The 24,127-nt window shown below is 42.8% G+C and overlaps 1 protein-coding gene across 8 annotated transcripts in view; it reads right to left on the bottom strand.

The window, feature by feature from the left end:
- Positions 1-24,127, bottom strand: part of meis2a (Meis homeobox 2a) — a 109,807-nt gene that overhangs the window by 7,344 nt on the left and 78,336 nt on the right. For 3 of the 8 annotated variants that reach the window (XM_084742390.1, XM_084742391.1, XM_084742393.1), the window contains 2 exons: positions 4,309-4,367; positions 1,038-1,148 (listed from right to left, as the gene is read on the bottom strand). In XM_084742390.1, the coding sequence (XP_084598516.1) occupies positions 1,038-1,148; positions 4,309-4,367 (170 nt within the window). Of the gene's footprint in view, positions 1-437; positions 537-1,037; positions 1,149-4,308; positions 4,368-24,127 lie in introns of all 8 variants that reach the window. The other 5 variants (XM_084742395.1, XM_084742396.1, XM_084742397.1 and 2 more) reach the window with 3 other exon arrangements.

Raw genomic sequence — 24,127 nt, 5'->3', positions numbered from 1 at the left:
CCTACCTTACATATCTTCTCAGGACACTTAAGCAGCCCAAAAGATGATGTCTTGGGAATGAGACTCAACAATCAACTAGCTTTCTGGTGTGTTTACAAATAGCAACTGATAGATCCTACTTATTCTTATAACTGTGAGAAGGCAGATATTTCTGTGGCTGATATGTGACAACTCACACCAAAACTATCTAGATGGATAAACAGAGCTAGATTTTGGGGTGAACTGTCCCTTTGAAACATCTTGCTAAAACAGCCATGCATGCTAGCTCATAGCTGCTGATGTTAGGGAGTAGGGGGTTGAAGCTCGCTGCAAAATTACAGCCAAGGTAAATTGGGATAGTGCTGGTGAAGTGAAAGGGAATTGTGGGTGTAAAAAAAAAAAATAAAACCCACAGCCCCACAGTGTAAAAAAAACAAGGAAAAGAGCCCAGTACTTACTTCCCCCTTTTTCTTTGCGTTTTGCTTTACAAGATGGAGGTTACATGTAGTGCCATTGCCCATCCATGCCCATATTCATCCCCATTCCACTCATAGGCCCTAGAAAGAGGAGATAAACGCCAGAAAAGTGTCAGCAGGAGGTCTGAATCACAGAGAGGTCAGAGGAGACCCACTGATAGAGAGGATGAGGTTGGTTAGATGGAAAATGACGAGGGAGGGGGAAGTGAAGGATGTAAAGATGTGGCATACGTGTTTTGATTTTGCATCGCACCCCACAAATCCCTTTGTTAAGGCCATTTAAAAGGAGTGTGTTTAATTAGAAAAAAAAACAAGCAGCAGACAGTTTGGTTAACAGTGAGGGGACTTTTTACAAGAAGAAGCGTTATTGTGGTTGTGTAGCACTTGTTAGTATTAGGTTTACATGGCCGACTTGTGGACCTGCTCCTTGCTAAGGTCACTAAATCTCATGCTACAGTCAAGAGGATCAGTGTTGATCAGCTCTGCGATAACTGAGGGTGAAACTGGTGTCTGATAAAGCAGGCAGCATGGCGGAGGGGAAGAGGGACGAAGGAAGGAGGAGAGGTGGACGGACGGACTTACCAGCTGGTCGGATCCCCATGTGTTGCTGACCATCCAGCACGAAGCTGCCCATTGGCTGGCCCTCTGGACTGTACGCTGCTCCTTGGCTCACTGAAGGATCAAGAAGAAAACCTGATTGTAGTCAAAACGTGGACATGAAAAAGGGAGGGGGGAAGAAGAAGAGAAAACACACCAGACAATCAGCAATTGTCCCAGCTTCAGCCCAAACATACTGTAAGACATTGTGCTCATGTTTGTGGACCGCATTGACTGACGCGTGGCATGCAAACACGCATACAGTAGGTCCCCATGCATGCAAGCACACACACACACATACACACACACATTCACACACGCACACAGCCAGTGTCATTCAAAACCACACTTACAGGAGATACATTGTTCTCTTACTGAGAGAAGAAAACATGCAGTTTGACAGGATGAGGAGAGTTTCTGCCATGGCAGCCAGTTCACCCAGTCAGCACTCAAATTAGTGGTTTTACACTCTTAAATATAAAGGTAACACTTTACAATAAGAGTGCAAATCATGTACTTATGTAATGCTTCCTAATGCATTACCCATGATGATTTAATGCTTAACTTAAGGGGACAGTTTTGAGTATTTGAAGTGGGATTGTATGAGGTACTTATCCATAGTCAGTGTATTAGCTACAGTGCATGGTGGTCGCCACATGCTGCTGTGAACAGGGTTAGCAACAAAAGGTATTTTAACCCCTTAAAAAAAACAATATCAATGTTTATATACTATATTTAGAATAATTTCACAGTTTTACTTTGCCATCAGACAGCCTTCTCTGATGGCAAAGAAATCAAACATCGCTCTGTCCAAACCAACCAAACTCCACAGCTGAAATCAATAATTTTATTTTGCAGAACACAGGAGTTGCTGGACTATCACTGCCTCGATTCCTTAGTTTGCGTGTTATTGTGTAACTGTGTAACTAACCCTAACCCTAACCAACTTGGTTGGTTTGTAGAGAGCTTTATTTGGCTTATATAATGACAGTTTCACATCTGAAAAGGCTGTATGATGGCAAGTATTTTTTGGTTTTGTTTTGTTTTTTTTAAGTGGACCTTTTTGCGGCTAAAGTACCTTTTGTTGCTGACCCAATCAACACTGACTGTCGATAAGTAACTCAATGATCTATTAATTGTGAACTAATCACATAAGTCATAGTGACTTGATCATTTGTTAGTGGTAAGCAACAGGACTTCATGATATATCCTGCATTATTGAATGCATTAAACCATCATAATTCATACATTAATTACCTAAATGTATGATTTCTGCCCTTATTGTAACATGTTATCAACATAACATACAATTCTAAACATGCAGATAATCCCAAAGCTGCCAAATCATTCAGTATTATGAATGATTTACCTGATTATCTGTCATGATACAGTAGCAATCAATTTACTCAGTTGCATTTTGTTCTGCCAATTATGAACCCTAATGAACTAAGAAAACAGTGTATACTAGGACTGTTTACTAACAGTATTATCTTGGATAATCTGCAATTCGTAAAGATTAGTGGGAGCTGTTAGTCATGCTGTTTTTGCCGAGATTGTTGATTGGCACACATTTGTTGCTGACAAATATTCCACACAGATGCTCAGTGATTGTACAAAGAGTCACCCACATTTGTAAGTACATCTCATTTTAATCATGGCTCACGTTCATTTGAACCACCTCCACCTTGGTGTGTGTAGGGACCTTTTTAAGACGGCAGAGCTGCTTGCTAATCAACAAAAACAGCTTTTCCCTCCCTGAGACAAATTACTTGGCTTCTTTTTGGTAATGCCATAGTCAATGAAGCTTAGGCTGACTGAATCATTCCACAGGATCGCACAGTGGCAGTGTTTACTACTTGGTTTGTGCTTTTTTGTAATCTGACCACAATAGATATGGAAAATAAATGTGTTATCAATTAACACTGTGAGGCTTTTCATAATCTGTTTTAAGAAATGGAAATCCCTCCCTGATTTAGATCTGATTTAATCAAGGCATCATGTAGAACTCATTCTCCCTCCTCAGGGCTGGTTTCATGACTGAAAATAATTGATTCTTTTAAACTGAAAAGTCTTGATATTTGAAAATGTGCCGAATGACTACTTAAAGGGACAGTTCAAATTATTTTAAATGGAGTTGTATGAGAGACTGCTGTGGACAGGGTTAGTAACAAAATGTACTTTAGTCACCTAAAAAAAGAAATCAGAAAGACCACTTTACTTAGTCAGACAACCTTTTCAGACAGGAAACCGCCTTCATACAAGCCAAATATTGCTCTCTCCAAATCAAACAATCTCCATGGGAGAAATCAGTCATTTAAACCTCATAGAACACAAGACTTAGTGGTCTACCACTGCCTCAGTTTGTTACTTTGTTTGTGCCATTGTGTGACTTCTATGTTTAAAAAGTTTCATTTGGATTCACCAAAGTCACACAATCACATAAACAAACTAACAGATTGAGGCAGCAGTAGTCCAGCAACTCCTCTCTCTGTGAGGTACAATTAATGATTTTGCCTCTGGAGTTTGGTTAGTTTGGAGAGAGTGATATTTTGCCTCTACAACGGCTGTTTTCTGTCAGAAAAGGCTATCTGTCGGCAAAGTAAAGCAGTGAAAATATTCTTCGTAAGGCGTACGCTTTTTGATATTGATGTTGATAATATCGAGTTTCTTAGATGGACTTTTTTTGTGGATAAAATACGTCTTATTGCTGACCTTGTCCACAGTACCATCGATAAGTACCTCATACAAGCCCACTTCAAATAAGCTGCACCATCCCTTTAAGATCAAAACTCAGAGCAATGATTCTTGAGGGACGAAAATAAACACACAGCAGAAAAAGTGAGAGGAACCCCCCCTTAACCCTGGACTGGAAAAATTAAAAACAAAACAGCCTTTAAAAAAAAAGGAGATAAGTCATAAAATGCTGCTGGTGCTTCTGGCACTCCTCTTGTGTCCAATTAGTAATTCACAGAGAGAGTGCTAATATACCTCTCTCTCCACTTAGACTGGGAAATCTCCAATTAGAGTCAATCAGCAAACGGCCCGCACCACCACTGAACACATCTCATAGAGAGAAAACGGGATGAAGGGGGGAGAGGAAGAGGAGGGAGAAGTTGTAGGGTGCCCCTTTAAAAAAAAAAAAAAAAGAATTCTGGGCTCCAGGCATGAGATGCATGCCAGAGAAAGATTTGGGAAGAGTGTCTTCATGCTGAGGAAAGAAACAGATAGAAGCAGTATTCTTCTTTTTTTTTTTTACCTGCTCGATTTGACTGGTCAATCATGGGCTGTACTATTCTTCTCCTGGCGTTAATGAACCTGGCAAAGAGAAGAGAGGAGAAAAACAAACGTTAAATCACCCTGCATTCACACACACACAGAGATTCATCACAAGCCACCACAAAGACAAAACAGTTTTGCATGACTTAATGGCAACATTAGCCACCGAGTCCTTGAGAGAGGCGCTCACAACAAAACAGCAACAAACAAAAGGGCAATTGTGTGCTGACTTGGGAACCCAGTGAGGGATACTTTTAATGTTCCTTATGATCTATTCGCCCCTCTTTTAATAAAGCTTTTGATTACGTTTGGTTGCTATGGGCACCAGGGAGACATTCCTCAAGTATTAAGTGCAGCTCGGGCACAGAAGAACCCTCATCGTGGCACATCCCTCTCTCCGCCTGTCTTCCTGAGTCACTCCTGCAGCACAGAGTAACTTTATATACCGTCAGAGGTGGGAAGTAACACGTACAAATACTTTGTTACTATACATAAGTTTTCAGGTATCTATATCTATAGTGCAATTTTTTTCGGACAACTTTTTACTTTTATCTCCTCCATTTTAACTCGGGCTGCATCATATGTTAAAAAAATAATCCTACTGCAATTATTTTGGCTGTGATATGATTCATGATTAGTGAAAATGATCATTTTTGCATCATCATTTTCAATTTCACTGAAAATAACTTTTAAAATCATGATATTGTGACCAAACAAACTCTCTGGGGAACAAAATCTGTGGGCCAGGGCATCTCTGCAGCACAACAGTACTAATGCTGTAGAATAATGCTGCTTTGTCACACATTTTTCCTTTATCAAAACATAGCAGCTTCTGTAATTCAGATGTTGGCCATATTGCAAATTCAATAATATTTCAATTGATTGCTCTGTATTTTCTACTCTTTACATTTCAAAACAAATCTCTGTGTGCTGCCTTCCCAATATGAATGCCGATTTCAACTTAAATGGATGTGACAATAGCACGTAGAAAAGATGATTCTGTGATGTATCCATCAGTGCATACAGGCATGACAGACGTAAGAAGATCAAAACGAAACGGACAAGAAAGGGAAACTCGACCGCAGAGAAAAGGTTCAATTAGCTTTGGACAGAAACGGCCAATAGAAATGTCCTTGTAGCTACCATTGAGGACACCGAGGTCAAGTCATCGGTATGTTTTCAGTCTTTTTGAATTTACATATATATATATATGTAGAGGTTACCTTTTTAAAATGTTAAATTAAAGTCATGAACTGCTTCATTGTATGGTGTATTATGTGAACAAAAGTTGGTACATACATCATCTCACCAGCAGAGCTGAACAGCTCTTTGTGTACAACTTGTAAAATATTATGTGTTGTATTGGTATATATTTAATTTAAAGAGATTTTAAGACGAGACAAGACATTGTACACACTAAGTTTTCACCGTCATGCCGTGTGAAACCTTTAGAATCTTGCTTGTTTGGATGAACTTGAGTAATGACAGAACACTTGACTGGTAATTTAGGGCAAAACCTGAACGACACTGCAGATTGATTGACAGTGAAAGTCAATAAGAAACTGAACTGAAAAAGTTCATATATATAGTCTTCAGACTTCTTTCTCAGGTGGGTTTACCCCCAGCTCTCCCTAGCATGGCTACAGCTCATGACCTCAGTGTTTCTAAACTCCTGGCTACAGCCCTGCTTCAGACTTGAATCTGTAGTTCTGCTTTTACCAGAATCTTTTTTTCACAGTCCAGTATATCTCTTCTTCTACTTGAGTAAAGAATGCATGTACTTGTACATTATCCTGTCTACAGTTCCTTTTCCAGAACAACATTATTTCTGTTGTGTTATCATCCATCGGAACTTTCAAAGTAAACTTTAACATAGCGAAGTGCAGGATACAAATGGTTCCTTTCATTACTCCCCACCATTCCACCCCCCACCTCCACCTCCACCCTTTCCCCTCTGTGGGACCCCCACTCTGGCTGCATTGTAGGGGGTTCTGCTCCCCTTCCAGCTGTCTAGAAATGAGGACCAGGCATGGGCCACTCCGTGCTTTCACAAGGTATTGTTATGTCAGCGAGCCCATCAATTAGGCTGTCTGAAGTTTTATCACCGCCACAGCAGCGAATAAGTGCAGCTCCACAAAGCCTCCCCAGCCGGCCTTGCTCCTGTGGCTTTTCCAGTGTGGAGCCGGAGGTCATCTGGAGGTAACTGCCAGCTGGGGGCAACCTTTTTAACTCAGAATGGGAAGCCTTGGGCTGTGTCAAGCTGACCACTCAGGCCGGGCAAGCTTCTCCACCTTTCTCTTTCTTTCTCTCAATCCCTTTCACATACTAAAAATGTGGCATGGACTTTGCGCTACAGGTACCACCATGTGGTTGATATTAAGGAGGGGTTTCAAATCACGTCAGAGCTGTCCAGCACGGAGTCCTTTGCTGGTTCCAAAAAAGCAGAGGAGGAGAGGAGAGAGAGAGAGAGAAAAAAAAAGGCCCCTGCACCGCCCTCTTCTAGCGTACGGGCCACAGCACCATCAGTAAGGCTAAAGAGAACTGGTCATTAGAAGGAAGGGAGAGCTGGAACCAATTTGGGCTCCTAATCCCCCATGAAGCCCTGATACCTGCCCTTACCTTCTCCAATGAACTTAAACGCCTGTAATCTGCCCGGCTCAAAGTGACATGGTTAAACGTACAAAATGCACGGTTGGGAAAAGAGAGACGCGGCGCTCATTTGCCAGGGGGCATCCAGAGTGCAGGTACGCAAGGGGTGCCGCGGGCCCCCGAGAGAAAAAGATGAAACATATGAGAATGAGAGAGAACGAAAGAGGAGGAGGAATACCAGAGAGCTGGATTGGAAATTATATGATTGTAATGCATGATTTGTGATTTAAGAGAGGAATGAGGTTTAAGTTTTATTAACTGTGAAAGTATTTTTTGATAGAACAGAAGGGACAAAGCATTCTCACATAGCTATGCTGTCAGAAATGCCTGCAGTGCCTCAGAGAGAGAAAGACGCTTCCAGCATCAAAACCAGCTGAGCAAGTAAACAGTAAGACATTCCTGCTATCACACTCCCTCTTTAAGCTCAGAGTGCACGGCCTGCCAAAATATATGTCCTGCTTTCTCCCGTTCTAGACGCACCAAGGGGCTCAAAATCACAACCATGTGCATTCTTACCTGTTCTGGGACATAACCATAAACACATAATATTAGGAATGTTCTTCCCAGGTGCTAAAAGTGTGCATACAGTCTCCAGCGACTGCAGAGGAAATGCTCTATGTACTGGAGAGTACGCTGTGTGATCAAAGTGCTGTGTTTTTTTTTCTAAATGTTCCTTTAAAGGACCAGTGTGTAGGATTTAATGGCACTGTGTAGGAGAAACTGCTGTAGAAACATGGTGGTACAACATGGCAGCCTCCATGGAAGCACAAGTGCTTTCTGTAGATATAAACTAGGGCCAAACTGATACTGGATTTTTGAAGCTGATAATAGGGAGTAAAAACATATCAATATCGATATATTGGCTGATATTCTATTACACAGCTTTATTTAAGACATGATTCTGATTTAAGACATCCATCAGGGGACTGAAACAGTAAACAATCACTCCAAATGGATGTAAGATACTTGGCTAATGGGTGATACATCAGTCCAGCTCTAACATAAATGTCTAATTTTAAGGTAACGAAAAACACAACTTTTTGTTATTGTTATTTTCCTGTGATTATACACCAGTTAAACCATAATTTTGCCATATTCTGTCAATAAGTCAGAGGAAATCTTATACATTGGACCTTTAAAAACAGTGTTCTTCCTCTTGTGGTTTCCCTACTTCTTACATGAAATGTGTGACATAAAGTATACATAAGAATGTTTAGCTATCAGGACGTTTGCTCTCATTAAAATGGTTTGAGTATGAAAACAGCTCATTGTCGTGTATGCAAACATATGGATATTCAAATATTTTCCCCACAAGCTTCTCTGAGATGGACCTGCTTCTTGTCAACATTCCCTATTGGCTAACCCTGACCATATCACACACTCACCCACACACACACATACACACAAAGGCTCTGTTTTTGTACGCTAAATGAGTTGCCAGAGTAACCGTGAGGCGATGCGGTGCACTGGAGGGTGGGCGGGGGGTGACCGAGGGCCCCTCTCGTGGCCTTAGAGCACCTTTTATCAGTCTGAGTAAAGCCAATTGAGATTATCAGACCCAGGCCTGATAACACTGTTTTCCCTCCACCCGTGAGCTGCTAATGGTGTGTGCTTAGAACAACACCACCAGGAATCCTCCAGAGATGGAGGCCAGTCAACTGGGATGGACGGATGGATAGATGGATACACCCGAGGCCCCGAGAGAGACACAGAGGTTGACCACAGGGACTGAGAATTCCCAACCACTCGCTAAAACATACGTGCGCACTGTAAATCCACACATCGACACCGTGGACGCGACCACAAGCACCGCCAGCGTGTCTGTAGGCTAACCAGAACACAGGAGGCTCACAGGGGACACTAGCTAAAAAACCTCCAACTCAAAGCCCATGTTTTATTATCTACATCTGGTGGTCTAGCTTATTACGGCCTGCCTCTGCTCAATGTTAGCGCACAGAAACACACACACATGCACACACACAGTACACAGAGCACCTCTCAGCATGGGAACTCCATGCTGTCTTCAAACAAATAATTAAAGGCGAGGTTAGGGGGTCGTGTGGAGGTCATTCCTTGGGATACAGCGCAGAATGTGTACATTACCCCTGGAGAAAGCGGGCCGGTGTCGGAGGGGGCGGCAGTCCACTGCTGTTTAATGTGGGCAACTGGTTTCTTCCAGCCAATAAGCTTTAAACACATTTTCAAGTCGCTTATCAAAAACTGCCCTCACAGTGCTAAGAATGCTTTGGAGCGTGCATGTGAATATGTATGCACTTGTCAGTCAATATGTGTGTATGTGCATGTCGGCGCATTCTTCACACGCTGCTGCCAATTGGACCTACAGTAGCACTTCTCACTGACATACCCTGAAAATGGCGTGAGCGTGTACACGTGTGTACAAATGCATATGCACAATATGCATCTCCTCTGGGAGCCTGAGAACGTGGCACCATGACGATATGGAGTGCTAAGTTTACTGGTGCTCTGAGTATTGTGTCTGTGCAGGTCGCAGAGGAAAATAACAGACAGATATGAATGATGGAGCCAGAGCAGTAGGAGTCCACTTGACACAGGGTCTCCGCTAGGCTGGATCAACACGGCATCCCTGGTTACTAATATCTGCTCATACACACACACACACACGTGGACACAGGGGAGGGGGGCTCAGAGAGTGCCTGCTTAGGTGTTAAATACCCTGGCTAGCATACAATGTTATGCTACACCCAGTGAGAGTGTGATTGTGAAGGGATTGAGTCAGAAGAAGAGACTTGGATCTAATAGGTTCCTTATAAACACTAAAACATAATGTGCCACTATTTTATGAAGAGCAGTCCTTCAACTTTATGACGCTTACCTATGTGCCATTAAAGGGATATCCAAAAAATTTTACACTGACTGATGACTACCTCATACACATACCTCATATACAACCCCACTACAAATAATCCAAACTATCCCTTTAATGCAACAAACTGCATCATCATATAAGAAAAAGCCTTACAAGTCGACAGATACTGTGGAAGGTTGCAGGACATTTCAAGATAAACACACCATCTTCAAAACAACCAACACAGCAGAACCAGTCTGTCTGACTCAGAGCTGCTTGTATTTAATCTTTTTTTTTTTCTTGCTTCCTCATCTCAATCTGTCAGAAAGGTCTTGTTTCTGGTTAACTGACTTGCAGCCACACCTGGTAACTCGCTCCTGTTGTCAGCATTCCTTCCCTGAGAAATCGTCATGCCAAACCACCCTACCCTGGAGCACAGCCAAGACGAGAGAGAGAGACTCAGAGGGAGGGAGATGAGACAGAGAGCCTCGCTGCTTGGCTGGCCAATTGCTGTAGAGATCGGAGGGAACCCAGCCAATCAGGAGTAGGGTCACTCGTTTGACGAGTTTGTGATGAAAGAAAGAAACCGAGACAGAGCCAGAGAGAAACAGAGAAATACTAAACATGTCTTCTGCAAGAAACTAGCACTGGACTGCTCCAAATGTAGCCGTGCAGAGCGTGCAAAGAGAGGAGGCACGCTTTGAAAATGTGACACAGAGATCGTTGACAGTTTATTGCCTTCATGGCTGACCTGCATTTGCCCATTTTGAGGTCTTGTATGCCAGGGACAAGGGGTGCAAGTTTCCGTTTGTCAGTCAAATCCCCGGGCCCCTATCCTGTCTGTCTTTGCAGGAAGATTAGATGCAACACAATCTGAATAAGAACGTGCTGAACTCAATCCGTGATCACTGCTTGCAAACATGACTGTCCTCTGGTTCCTATTAGAGCTCATTGCTTCCATACTTGTGCTTCAGACAGAAATAAAGATTCCAAACCTCCAGCGATTGAGTCACAACTCACTGGAATCAAAGGAGGAAGGCTTTAGTTTGATCCTCTCCCCCCTTAACAAAAAAAGACAGACAGAAAGGAGTAAAACAGGACTTCCTAAAAACTTGGTATTTCATGCAGGGGCGGTGCCTTTACGTCCTGCGTCATTCAGAGTATTGTGTGTATGATGCACTGGGTTGTCTTGTCACTTTTTGGCTAAGCCAGCAAAACCTAAAAGTTGTTTATTAACCTAATCTTTAACGTAACCCCAAGATCAAACCTACAGGAGACATTAAGCCAGTTGTATTTTTTATTTTATGAAGATGCACTCAGATTTTTGACTCCTTTTAGAGCTGCACGTCTGCAACCACTAGACTTCCTGCAGATTTTCAAATGACTCTCACCTGACTGTACACTTTTAGAAATGAAGGCTCCAACTAGAACCATAAAGAGCTCTTCCAGCTTGTCACCAAGGGTTTTATCTAGAACCCAACAAGGGCGTTCTACTGAGAACCCCTTTATATTCCAGTAGATGAACCCTCAAATTGACCATTATAACATCATAGTGGAAAATGTAAATCTATAGTGCTAAAATATGTTGAAAAGATGGACTCCATTACGTCCAACAAGGACAATACACTAAGATGTGGTTCTGTATTCTGATATCAGTGTACTATCCTGCCCAAACGGCAAACAAGGCTTACAGATATCAAATTAATGTGTGTATTAATCAGTCTAGTTTGTCTAATTCTCCAAGCTTTAGAAATAAAACCAGAGTGCACTTTGCCACTTAGTTGAACTTTTTCTTTGTGTACTCAGAGCACAGGCTGAGGCGGTCACAGAGCTCGCTGAAGCGCACACTACTGTCTTGCAAATGTATAGAAATAAAACCAAGAAATACTAAGTTTTTAGAGAGTACTCAAGTAAAACACTCTGGGTCCTTTGACCAGGAAGTGCATGCAAATTAACCCCATGAGGAGGAGGGTGTGTTTAGTATAAGCAAACACTCATTATGGTCCGGTCAGACAGTGGGGCAGTCTGGGGCTACTGAACCTCCAACACTGATCTACTGTAGTGTCAACAACACTGATTGAATCAGCTCACATGGTCCTAACAGGCCCCCTGTAACAGTTTATACATCGCCTGCCACCAGACTGAACCTACAGTATCTGCGGATTTATCATAAACTACCACAAAGGAGCTTTTCACAGGCTCCACTGCTCTGGGATGGAGATAACGGACAAAAACAGATAGGCTAGGAACGAGGAAGCTTCCTCCTAGCTCATCCTATCAGAAGCAGAGTTTCCCTTTTTCGATCCCTTCAGCCCTTCTTTAAGTTAAAACAGGAGTCAACAGACTTAAGCTGGGCGAACATTACCTCACCCCCGTGTTTGATTTAGTGCAGATGTGAAGCGGAGCGAGGCAGGATCGTTTTTTAGGAACGTCAGAGAGGGCCCACGTTTAGGGCAGCCACTGTGTTTACATAGTTTTACCTCTGTGTCTCTCATCCACAGTGCCTGCTCCGTACGGTACCCCCCTCCACACTCTTTTGTCTGCCTCTCTCAAAGGGAGACTGTTTCACCTCTCCTCCATGGACTTTCACTGACCTGTTTTTCTTTCCCTTTTTATTACTCCACTCATTGCCCTTTTGTGGCATCCCCCCCTCAGCACTATATGAGTAACATTTGCACTGCTCTGTCAGTCTAGCTGCAGAAGTCATTCCTCTCTGAAACCCGGGGAGTACGAGTCATTAAGACTCGAGTGGAAAATCAGACAAAGAATTATATATTTGTGTTGCAAACTGACACGATTTAACGAGCAGCTAATTAAAATAAATCAATAGCACTGCGGCATGCTCGCTCTCTGTCTGTCTCTCTTTCTCTTGCTCTGATTTTCTGTCAGCACCAAAGAGGTAGAACACTGCAGTGTGGAGTGCAATGCTATTCCAGTGATGGTTTTAGCCTTAAAATCAGGCTTCAGCTACTGCCCATGCATTATGATGAATAAGTGAGAACTAGGGCTGGGCGACATTTTCTGTAAAATAACATACTGTTAATTCTCAGATGATGCTTAAATATGATGGTCTTACAAAACATGATGCACTGCTGTGGAGCAGATGTGTTAAAAGTGGGCGGTGGGCCTCTTCGGGAGGGGGGGGGGGCTCCAAACAGTTTCAGGGTAGGCTCAGTGAATGAAAGAGAAAAAAATATGACATTTGTTATTATGTGTGTAATTTGGTTAGAGATAGTTCATTGATCCAGTTTTGCCTCTGGACAGACCTTTTTTTTCCTGTATTTGGGGATGTAACAATATATTAAATATCACAATATTGCCGCAGCCTTTAAAATTAGCAAAAGACTAAAAAAACACCAATGCCATATCACGATATAATGATATCCAGCATAGTCTGAAAAAACATAGTCTCATATCACAGCATCGATATAACATCAATATATTTCCCAGCCCTAAGTGAGAACTCACTGGACATCATGAGAGCAGGAAGCCTTGCAGACTGACAATTTGAATGAAATATGCCGTAATAATCCCAGCAGTAACTCTCTAAACAACAACAGCAAGACAAACAACAAAGGAGACAAACATAGACATCTCTCCCTCTATTTACCCTCCCATCTAACACCTTCTCCCCTCTTCCCCCTGTCCAGTGAGGGCATGTCACCCCTGGGCCTTGCAGTCCAGCAGCCTGACCCCTCACATGGCGGGCTGTGCGGCCCCAGCTGCTGACTGTCCGTCAAACACCTCCAGAGCAGCGTTGGGCCAGGAAGACCACGCTTGTTGCCCCTTTGATCCGGCAAGCAGCAGCTGCTGCTCCACACAGCAGCACTTTGTTCCTCTGTCTCCTCACCACACTCTGTCCTACGGCACAAAAACACTGAATCCAGCGCAGAGAGAAAGGAGGAGAGGAAAAAATGTGGGGGATATGTAGCGGGGCAGGGTGGGGGATTAAAAAAAAAACTTGCCCGTTTTTTCCTCCACTAAAACATCAACAAGCTCTGACAACGGCAGCGGGGGTTTTTCTTGGCCCCGACACTGCTCTCAGGCATCTCCGTCTTGACGCTTCACCCTCCCTTCTCTTTTAAGAGATATGATAGTTATTGTTCAAATCAGCCAGGGTGAATGGAATGGACCGAGGCCAAGCCTGCCCCAGGCGTCAACACACCTGTATGAAAGAGACCTTATTGTAGCAACCCAGCATGGCTAACCTGCCCCAGCTCTACCAGTTTTCTGATGTTAGGAGGGCGGGTGGAATAATCTCTCCTTTTTCTTTCTTTTTCCCAGACAGTCCCCTAATATTTCCCGTCATTAACCTTCCTCTCCTCGGAGGCTGGCACCTCTGCCCAGGAATGTTTTTACTAACGCTGTTATTTTTGAATATCACCAACCAGACAGCGGGGATTAAGGAAAGAGCTGATCTCCCTTGTTAGCGAGGCCCCCCTCCCTTAAGACAACACCTTATTAACGTAACGCATAGGTGCACAAAAGGTATCGTCTGCCTGCCCAGAAGCCGAGGGACCAACAGCTGTGTTCTCTGTTTGTTTGAAGAGCATTTGAAAGCATCCCAACATATGTCAATATTAGCCCCCCCGTCAAAGGTTCCAGCACATAGCGGATGACAGGGGTCGTCAGCGCTGGAAGGTAACGCATCTCACCTTTTGGGTGGGTGAGGGCTTCCTGCTTTCATGCAGGGCCAGCGAGAAATAGAACAGAGACGTGCTGGCAGGCTGGCAAGAATGAATCCAGCACTATCATTACCCATCAGCCCTCCTGAGATGAGTGGGTGTGCTTACAAGATCGCCCCATTTTCTCAGTTGTGAAGCCTGCCACCCCTATTACCCAGATTCCTCTCTTTTTCCCACAATGCCAGGCCCTGTTGGGCTTCTTTTGTGCGTCTCTGTGGGGAGGGCAGGTATAATCTTCCGTTTCCATCCACTTCTCGCTGCTATCATACAAATGTGTGACTTTTTTAGCCTCTCTGTCTCCCTCCCTGCACTATCTTTCCATCTTCGCCCTCTCTTTGTCTCCCGCTCTGCTCCCTTTCATTCTCAGCCCCTTTTTTCCCTCTCCGCCTGGTAATCGAGTGAGAGATTCCGCGACTCTGTGACTCCCCCCCTTATTGTCAGATATCAAACAGGGCGGCTTTGTGGATTACCAGGGGAAGCTGATAATGACATGATAGAGGCGTGATATTTCAAACAAAATTGAGTGTCAATTGCCTGAATCGTCTCGGCAACACAAGTGTCTGCGTTGCAGCAGCCAGGAAGGAAATAAGGCCAATCTATTTCCTTTGCTTCATATCAAACGTCTCTTCTTCTCCCCTCCTTTATAAGACTATAATGGCTTCAGCTCAAAGAGAAGAAGAAGAAGAGGGGGCCTGCCAAGAGGGGCTTCAGCAGTTATGTCCTTACGCAACACATATGCATGCTTGGGTACACTTGTGAGCATGCATGTATTGCAGATATGAACTCCTGAATCTCAAATGCATTAGTCAGAAAGCAGAGCCAATGGGAGGCTGTGCAGGGAAGGTGCCCCCATTTCACCACCCCCTAACATATATACACACATGCTCTCCCTCCTCTGACTTTTTTCTTCTCACACACACACTGCTGCTGAACCATGAATTCAGGGCAGTGAAAATGCACAGCAGTTTGAGCAATTAAAAAGTGACACCTAAACCTGGTGGATTGACTGTCGAGATTCTCTAATGCCAGGGTTTAGGTGCCGTTACACTCAGAGTCTTTAAGAGCCAGACTGCTGGAGAGTACAGCACTCAGTGTGTGTGTGTGTGTGTGTGTGTTTGGAAAGGGATTCTCCCTCCCACTGGGATGTCATCATCTTCTCATCATTGTGTCTCTGGCGTGTGAGTGAGTGTTTTCCACCGAGCACGTTTCCATGATGTGTCTGAGTGTTTGCGTCTAGCACATATTAGTGACCACGAGAGTCATCGGTCAAATGTTGTCAGCTTGCCTCTGACTTCCCTGCTGAATAATTAATCCGAGTTTCAATTGCACATAATCGCTTTGACATACATAAGCGTCAACAGAACGCAGACACACACACACACATGCACACACAGACCCATGTGCAGGCACGGTCAGGAGCAGAGTTTAGGGCTAAAAAGCCCAGCAGCAGGCTGGTGATATAAATAGCTGTTGTTTGTGGAGGGGACTGCTGGCAGAGGCAGCAGTGACACTGTGGAGTGGACCACAGGGACTCTGATGTGCCTGGTGGCCTGAAGCGAGCCCTCTGCTTCTCAGATCAGCTCGACCGCTGACTGTGTGCAGCTTTGACTGGCCTCCTTCATATGTGACAGCCTGAAACAAATACAGCAATCTCTGTGTCTCGCAAAAGCCACAGTCAATTCAGCCAACACTGCAGAATATGGTGCCTGAATGTAAGTCAGTGAACTGTCAGGAGTGATTCATCCTATCTAGTAACTCTAGAAAAACTACCAATAATCAACTGAGATCAACTCAATTCAGTTGTATTTGCATAACATCAAATCATAACAGATTTATCTCAGTGCACTTTTCATATAGAGCAGGTCTAGAGGATACTCTTCATAAACCCAAAAGTTCCCACCAGGAGCAAGCACTGAGGCGACTGTGGCAAGGAAAAACTCAAACATTTAATAAACAACACACCCTGAAAGTTGTAAGGGTGCTGAACACAAACAAGAAGATAATTATTTATTCTGATACTTCCATATTCTATTACAGTATTTCTGACCATTTTTTACACTTATTATCAGAAACATTTTCATTTCCTTGTACTAATACTTGCTTTAGTAATAAATTTTGTTACAAATTAATGGCCACTATTTGTCATGTGGTTTTCCTTTGTCTCCCCTTAAAAATCACCCTTACCTTGAAAAAGTACTTACACATATAAAAGGTTATTAGTATCAGCATTAAAATTGTGACAAAAAGTATTGGAGTCACATTGAAAAAGAACTTATATCAAATGGCAGATATCTCATTTTGGAGACACCTCATATCTGAGAAAAAAGGTCTCCAATACACTATAACAAGAAAATGATAAAGCTGATTTTCTTGGGGGTGGGGTGGGGGTGGAGGGGTTCTACAGGCAGACACTCTCCACCCCTCACAAGGGCAAAATACAGTCTTTGCTGCCCTCCCTCCTTGCCGCACATGCTCACAGAGAGTCTCCCAATTGAAACATCATCATCGGTAATGGGAGGAATAAATATTCATAAGCCTGGGAAGAGAGAAACCCTAGATTAGGGTAATATACTCCTCATTGTTCTCCCCCTTCCTTCCTCCAGCTCTTCCTCTCTATCTCTGCATCTTGTTATGCATGTAATAGTGTTGGCTAATAGTGGCTAATTCCTCCAGCTACCTCTGATAACTTCATCAAAGTAACATGCAGCACATGTGTGTGTGTTGGTGTGTGCATGTGGGGAACGCGGCAAGCAAGCTGCACCGTTTATTTCTCACCTCTCCCAAATTGCAAATTACCAGGTTTGATATCTCCAAGATTTTGGGCTGCGTTCCAATTAAGATTGGATTGTTTTTGTGGAGAGGTCCTGTGACTCCCTCCCTCCCTCCCGCCTCACCCTCCCTCCTCTTTTCTGCTTGGCACCGACTCCACTGATATCTCATCCATAACAGGCCTGAACTGGGGCAGCACATGGCTTAAACAAACAAAAGGCGATATTGATTTATAGGGTCTTCCATGATGGGCTTATTGGCCTGCACCTCAAAGCCACAGAGGGCACCGGGCCATGAATCACAGCTTTGGAAAATACACACAAACACACACACACACACACACACACAACAGGTAAGAATAATACATTGGAGCATTGTTAAGGATGTGATTACAACCGTCTCTCCTTTTCATATCCAAAAACACTTTCATTGTGCCTTAAAGGAGGCAGAGGGAGGTCAACGGCAGAGGTGGTAAAAGTACACGCATTCTTTACTCAAGAAGAAGCACAGATACTTGTGTAAAACAAGAACCTTGTAAAAGTAGAAGTACTGATTCAAGTTCTTTACTCAAGTAAAAGTATCTCCCTCTTGTCAGTTTTAGCTTACGTCTCTTACATATATTTTGTCTTGTTATATTATTTTAATCTTGTAATATTCTTTGCATTGTTTTCATAATGTTGTATTTTGTTACTTCTCGTTACATTGTTTTTTCCTTGTTAAATCATTTTCATCTTGTTAAGTCTTGTTACATCGTTTTCATCTCGTTATGCCTTGTACATCATTTTTTGTCTTGTTACACCTTGTACATTGCATGATATTCACTTATGGATACACCACAGAGTCATCTTTTCCATGTATTCCATTCATTTACGTTGAAATCTTGATGTTGGGTAGGTAGTGCACAGTGACAAAACATAATAATCAATAATTCCCTTCAAATGCATTACAACTAATGTAAAAAGTTCTGAAAAGTAGAAATTACACATATTTGTGTTAAAATGTATGGAGTAAAACTAAAAAGTTGTCAGAAAAATAAATACTCAAAGTATGGTATAGATACCTGAAAAATATACTTAGCTATAAAGTATTTGTACTTAGTTACTTCCCACCTCTGATCAATGGAGGTTACTTTGAACATGACACCACACAAACAAAGCAGTGGAAACAGAAGAATGCGCTTATTTGCATGGCGTTACTGTAGCTCCAAACACAGGAGACAGATAGAGGTGAGGCAAAGTGTGAAAGAGGTAAAGAGAAAAACAGAGAGAAGGAGAAAGGGTGAGCATGCCTGGACAGAGAGAAAATACCTTGTGGAGGTTCACAGAGTTTAAAGAGCTCAGCCAAAAGAAGGAGCTCCTGTCCTCTCTGGCTCCAAAACACACACACACCCTCAAGGCCATTCTGTTACACCTGGTCACCTTTATCCTTTTTAGTCCCCCACACCCTCACCTCTCCTTCCACACATACACCATCCACCTAAACACAACATTCAGCCGCCCGAAACCCACAGAGATACACACAGCAGCAGCACCCTGTGGCGAACACACAGCTCCTCTGGCTATCTCCCTCAACAGATAAAACTAATTATTCCAAATCTAGTCTGTCAGGTTGTCTGATCCTCTGGGGCCTCAGTTTAAATCTCTCCCTCTGCTTCGTTCTCTCTCTGTCTGTCTGTATCGCCGCCTCTCTCTCGGTCATAAGCCACAAAAAGACCAAGAATCTCTGCCAACTGACCTCCAGAGCAAAAACATAAACACAGTGACTTGCCATAAAGACACATATAGCACCATAGCAGCTGAAGCACTTGGCTTTCTTTGTGAAAACAGGGCATTCCAAACCAGACTGACCTTAAACTAGGGTTTTCTTTAAAGAGGCAGTTCACTCCAAACCAAAACATGTACATCTGCTCTTACCTGTAGTGCTATTCATCGATCTAGATCACTTTGATGTGAGTTTTGGAGACATCAGTTGTAGAGATGTTTGCCTTCTCTCCAATATAATGGGACTACATGGCACTAAGCTTGTGGTACTGAAAGTGCCAAAAATACATTATAAATACATGCTTTCTAATTCACAGACCTTGTTGGGAGCAGTTTCACGTAGGAACTCTCTTCAGTAGAATCTACGGGAATTACTTTCTTCCTGGAGTAGATTCTATTACTGTTTCCTGGACAGAAAGTAGTTCCTACATGAAAGGTCTCTTCCTCTTGAGTATCTTGAGTATCCAGGTCATGATTTCTGGACAGAGACACTGATGTTGATTTTTTTTAAAATGTATTTTCTTGGTGCTTTAAGGACCACAAACTGAGTGACATTTAGTCGCATTATATTGGAGAGGAGGCAGACATCTCTACAACTGATATCTCCAAAAATCTACACTGAACACTAAAACAATCTAGATGGAGAAGCACTACAGGTCAGAGGAAAACTCAGGTGAACTGTCCCTTTAAATGGATGACTGTCAACAACCAATAGAAAAAAAAAGCAGAGATCAAGCCTGGTAACTCTAAACAACTTTGAAAAATCAGAAAAAATGCATGACATCATCTTGCATACAATCCAAAAAGGACTTATGCACCTATTCAGACGCCTAGTCCCTCTGTTGGCACTTGCCGTTGGCACCCGTGTTAGGCTTTAGAGCTAAATAACAGGCCAACATCCCAGGCTTTCCAGCTGCACGCCCTGAAAGCCCATGGAGAAACCATTCGTCCCAATGAGCTCTAAAGGCAAATGGAAGCTCATAAACAGAGACTTGACTGTATAGACTTTGCATTTTATCTTTCAGCAGTTTCCCCTTTTATGAGCCGGGGACTCTTATAACGGGGGGAGGGATGAGCACGATGGGAGGATGGCAGGGAGAGGATGACAGTAAGGATGGAAGGAGATGTCGGCAGAAAGAGCAAGAAGAAGAATAAGAATGAGGCACAGGTTGCCAGGATGAGACGGAGGAGAGCCGGGGTCACAAATCTTGCTGCTATTCTAGTACGTGACATCTCCGCTCGTTTGCGGCTGCTCATTAACAAACAATACTGCTGTGAAATTGGTTTAATGACAAAGTAATAAAATTGCTATTCTGCTCACAGATGGCCTCAGGCACAGGGAGATTCTGGCAGGCTTACTGTGGCTGCCCGTGTGCATTAAGCTGCTTGTTCATGAAAACAGCATCCTACACTTTCCTTCTCACTATCACCAACCTTTCTTTTTTCCCTCTTTTTAAGTTATTTCTCTTCCCGCAAATGAAATAAATTAACCTACTTTCCTTCCTTGTATTCTCCTTGAATTCTCCCTCTCCCACACTCCTCACCCTTCTCTCCTTCTCCTCTCGTGTATTGTCTATCTCTCTCCAGTTCTCACCCCTAGTACAGAAATTACCATCTTAAAATAAAAAAAAAGGAGGCTCGCCCACGCAAACGCAGCTCGACTTCATTTCAAACGCGGAGCCCTTGTTATTAAACGACCCACCAATAAAACCAAGCCGTTGAGGAATAAAAGAGCCAAAAGGAGCAGAGAAGTACAAAGACCTCCCTCCTCCCATCTCTCTCCATCGCTCTCTAATGCTCTCTCTGTAATGCCTCTTTCAGCTCTATCTTTGCCTCGTCTGGCTTCATTCTCCTTGCATGCCGTCTTTGCTGGGAGAATTCCACACAGCCTTGGAGAGTCTCGAGCTTGTAATAGGGGAAAACAAGTAAAAAAAGCATTCATTTTTGTGCATGATCGGCCGACAGTGCCAATCTTATTAAAGCACCACCTGTTTTTCATAACTCCAGACCCACGCCGAGGTGGGCACTGGGCTGCTGCATGGCCACGGTGGGTGTCCATGCCATGCTATGACCCAATGTGCCCCCAGTGCCTGATAAATTGGGAGTGGGTCCTGTTAATCACACTGAGCGGTATGTGCTCATGTGCTCACACGCAGCACATATACTGTTAGTGCAGACATAAACACAGTGGCGCACATTAGCATCAGCCAGACATGGGCAGTATTTTAATGAAATGTATTTAAAATACACATTTATAAAACTCCTGAATCTTGACACATGTATTATATCCCCCATCTTCAGCATTATTGTTTGTTTATGCTATTTGTGTTGTATTTATTGTATACATTTTTTTTTACACATTTCTTATTTTCTGTGTTTTCTATATATGTTTGTATATGGAAGCACAATGCACAAACATCTACATACTTTTATATGGTATTTGTATTTTCTTAAAATTTCTATGAATGAGTGTAACTGTAACACAACCAATTTTACACTGGGGATCGATAAAGTATTTCTGATTCTGATTTTGTATTTAAGGGTCCAGTGTGTAAGATTTAGGGGACTATACGGACAGAACATGGGAGGTATGTCATTCGAGACACTTGGAAGAGGAGGGTAAGGCAACGTTTTTGCAATCTGCAAGCTAACCGCTAGATGCCACTAAATCTTACGCACTGCTCCTTTAACTACTTTAGTAATTTGCTTTTTGACAGGGAGAAAAAAATGAGAAGTAATTTGTAACAAAATGCTTGCATTTGTGCATGATTTAATATGTCATTTTATTTTCACATATGACACATTTTAATCCCCAGGTTTAAACTGTAGGAAAAAAATATATATGACAACTAATCACAGATTTTGGCTGCAATGTAAATGAATCACATGAGCCAAACCCGGAAAGAAAACCAGCTCAGTGTTGTTGGACTGTGGGCGAACTGGACGCTACAGTGACTCACTATTGTCTCTTGAGGTACAAAGTGGTTTTACTTGACCGGATGGGCTGGGACTAGCTGGTTAGCACGCTAATTTTATATTTCTGCAACCGAATAAATAGACGTCATTGACATAATGTCAAACCTGTTATTAGTTAGGTCATTTTTGAAGTTCAAGCGCAAGTTTTAAGACCAGAGGCTACAAATTGGTACTGGTATAGAAACGTATTTTTGCATTTTCAAATTACAAATTACTTGTGTTTTAGTTAAATAAATTTCTCATACCAGTATTTTGTATTTTATTTTAAATTCATTCGATGAGCAAGTATTTGTAATATCTGGCCAGATACTTTCTGATGTACTTGAGCCCATGTGTGGCATCAGCTATTCAAGGCTCCCATGGCTTATCCTGTGAGTACAGAATGTGTCTCAATTGTACCGCGAACAGATATTTGGATCTGTAACAACAAAATGAAAAAACAAAATGAAACCTACTACAACAGGGAGTCTGTTCTATTTCACTCTGCCAATAATGAAAATATGTTTTTCCAAATGTGCTTCTCCCTCCAAAACAGATAAAATGGGATTATTATTACAGCATCAAGAAAGCAGCCAGATCAAATGAACTTAGCGGGTAGGGGGTGTTGGTAGGGGGGCTGGCACTTGGGATCTGACAACAGAGTCAATTCTGCTAATTAACTGCCAATTAGCGGTCCCTAAATGAGAGGGATCATGATGCCTGTGTTGGCAGTGCCCCGATAGTCTCTCTCTCATATACACTCATGCACACACAAGAGAGATACACACACAAACACACACACACACACGGCCGCAACCTCTCCACACTCCAGCTGTATATTTAGAAAGCCAGGGGCATAAGATGGCCACTGCCGGGAGTCCCTGGTTGCAGCCAAAAAAAGGCCTGACATTTCCATCTGGGTCAAAGTTAGACAGATAACCAGCAACTTCAGTCAACTAGCCCACCAATGTGGCAGAAATGAAGAGACAGAAAAGTAAGGAATAGGCTGAAGAGCAAGGAAAGAGGGGAAAAAAGACCTCAAAAGCCTCTGAGTGAGATTCATAAGACTCAAATCCTTATAAAGAATGTGGAAAAAAACAGAGGCGGCTGGGCCGGTTTCATAGCTTTATGTTACATTTGGAAAATATTAGTTATTATTTTGCATTTCATAATGGGCTCGCCCGCCAAACCAGAGGATCATAAAAAATCATAAAAAATCATAAAAGCCAGTGTTCCTAAGTGTCTCATTCGACTGAGGAACGGGGGGTGGAAAATGCTTCGCTAAGTGGAGGAACAAATTTGGCTTTGGTTTTTCTCTTTCTTGTTCTCAAATACTACAAATAAATGTGCTTGACCGTTATTAACGTTTTGCATGTGAACCTGCGGCACGGCTTCTCTGTGTTGGGTGAGCTAAACTCTGAGAAGTCTGGAGGGATCCATGGAGGGGGGAGAAAGAGGGAGCAAAAATGAAGATCTAAGTGGGAATGGGGTGCACACTGTGAAGAGAGCTACAGTCAGTCAGTTTAGAGCTGGCTAAATTCAGTTTATCTGCATGCGGTGCTGCAGCAGGACGCAATCTGGAATTCTATGTAGATAGGCAAGACTTGTGAAGGCATATGAGTGTCATGACTTTCAAAAAGTAAGTTTTTTAATTGTAGTATCCTTTTGAACTTTCTTTTTAACACTTACTTTATTTATTCCACCTGTCCACCTGTCGTAGAAGGCCATAACTAACTGGAAACACATATGATGTTGGGGCTGGACTCAGGTGCACAGTTTGCATTAGTGTTTTCTGGTTTCGGTTTTGTTGTCACAGTCCGATCAAGACAAATTTTTCCGCCATGCACAACTTTGTTAATACATTATTAAAACCCCATGGACACCCTGTATTTAAATCTTAATGAAAACACACAGAATTTGAATGATATGATGACTCTTGCTAAAGGTGGAGTTTGTCCTCCTGCAAGCACGCATTCTTAGAAAACAAAACAATCAGTGCACCATTGAGCTTGAGATTGAGCCTATTTCATCTCCTCAGTGGGCAGAGGCCGCTTGGCGCCGTCGTCTGGCGGATATCCTTCTCTTATCATGTGACCTGTGCTCCGACAGGGGGCAAAGGTTGGCTGCGATCCGCCCCTGTTTCTTAATAACTCA

The sequence above is a fragment of the Lutjanus erythropterus genome, chromosome 18 (assembly GCF_056507025.1).
Source record: "Lutjanus erythropterus isolate fLutEry1 chromosome 18, fLutEry1.hap2, whole genome shotgun sequence".
Taxonomy (NCBI): Eukaryota; Metazoa; Chordata; class Actinopteri; order Lutjaniformes; family Lutjanidae; genus Lutjanus; species Lutjanus erythropterus.
The sequence above is the reverse complement of the archived record's forward strand: the minus strand, read 5'-3'. Positions and strand labels throughout refer to the sequence as shown.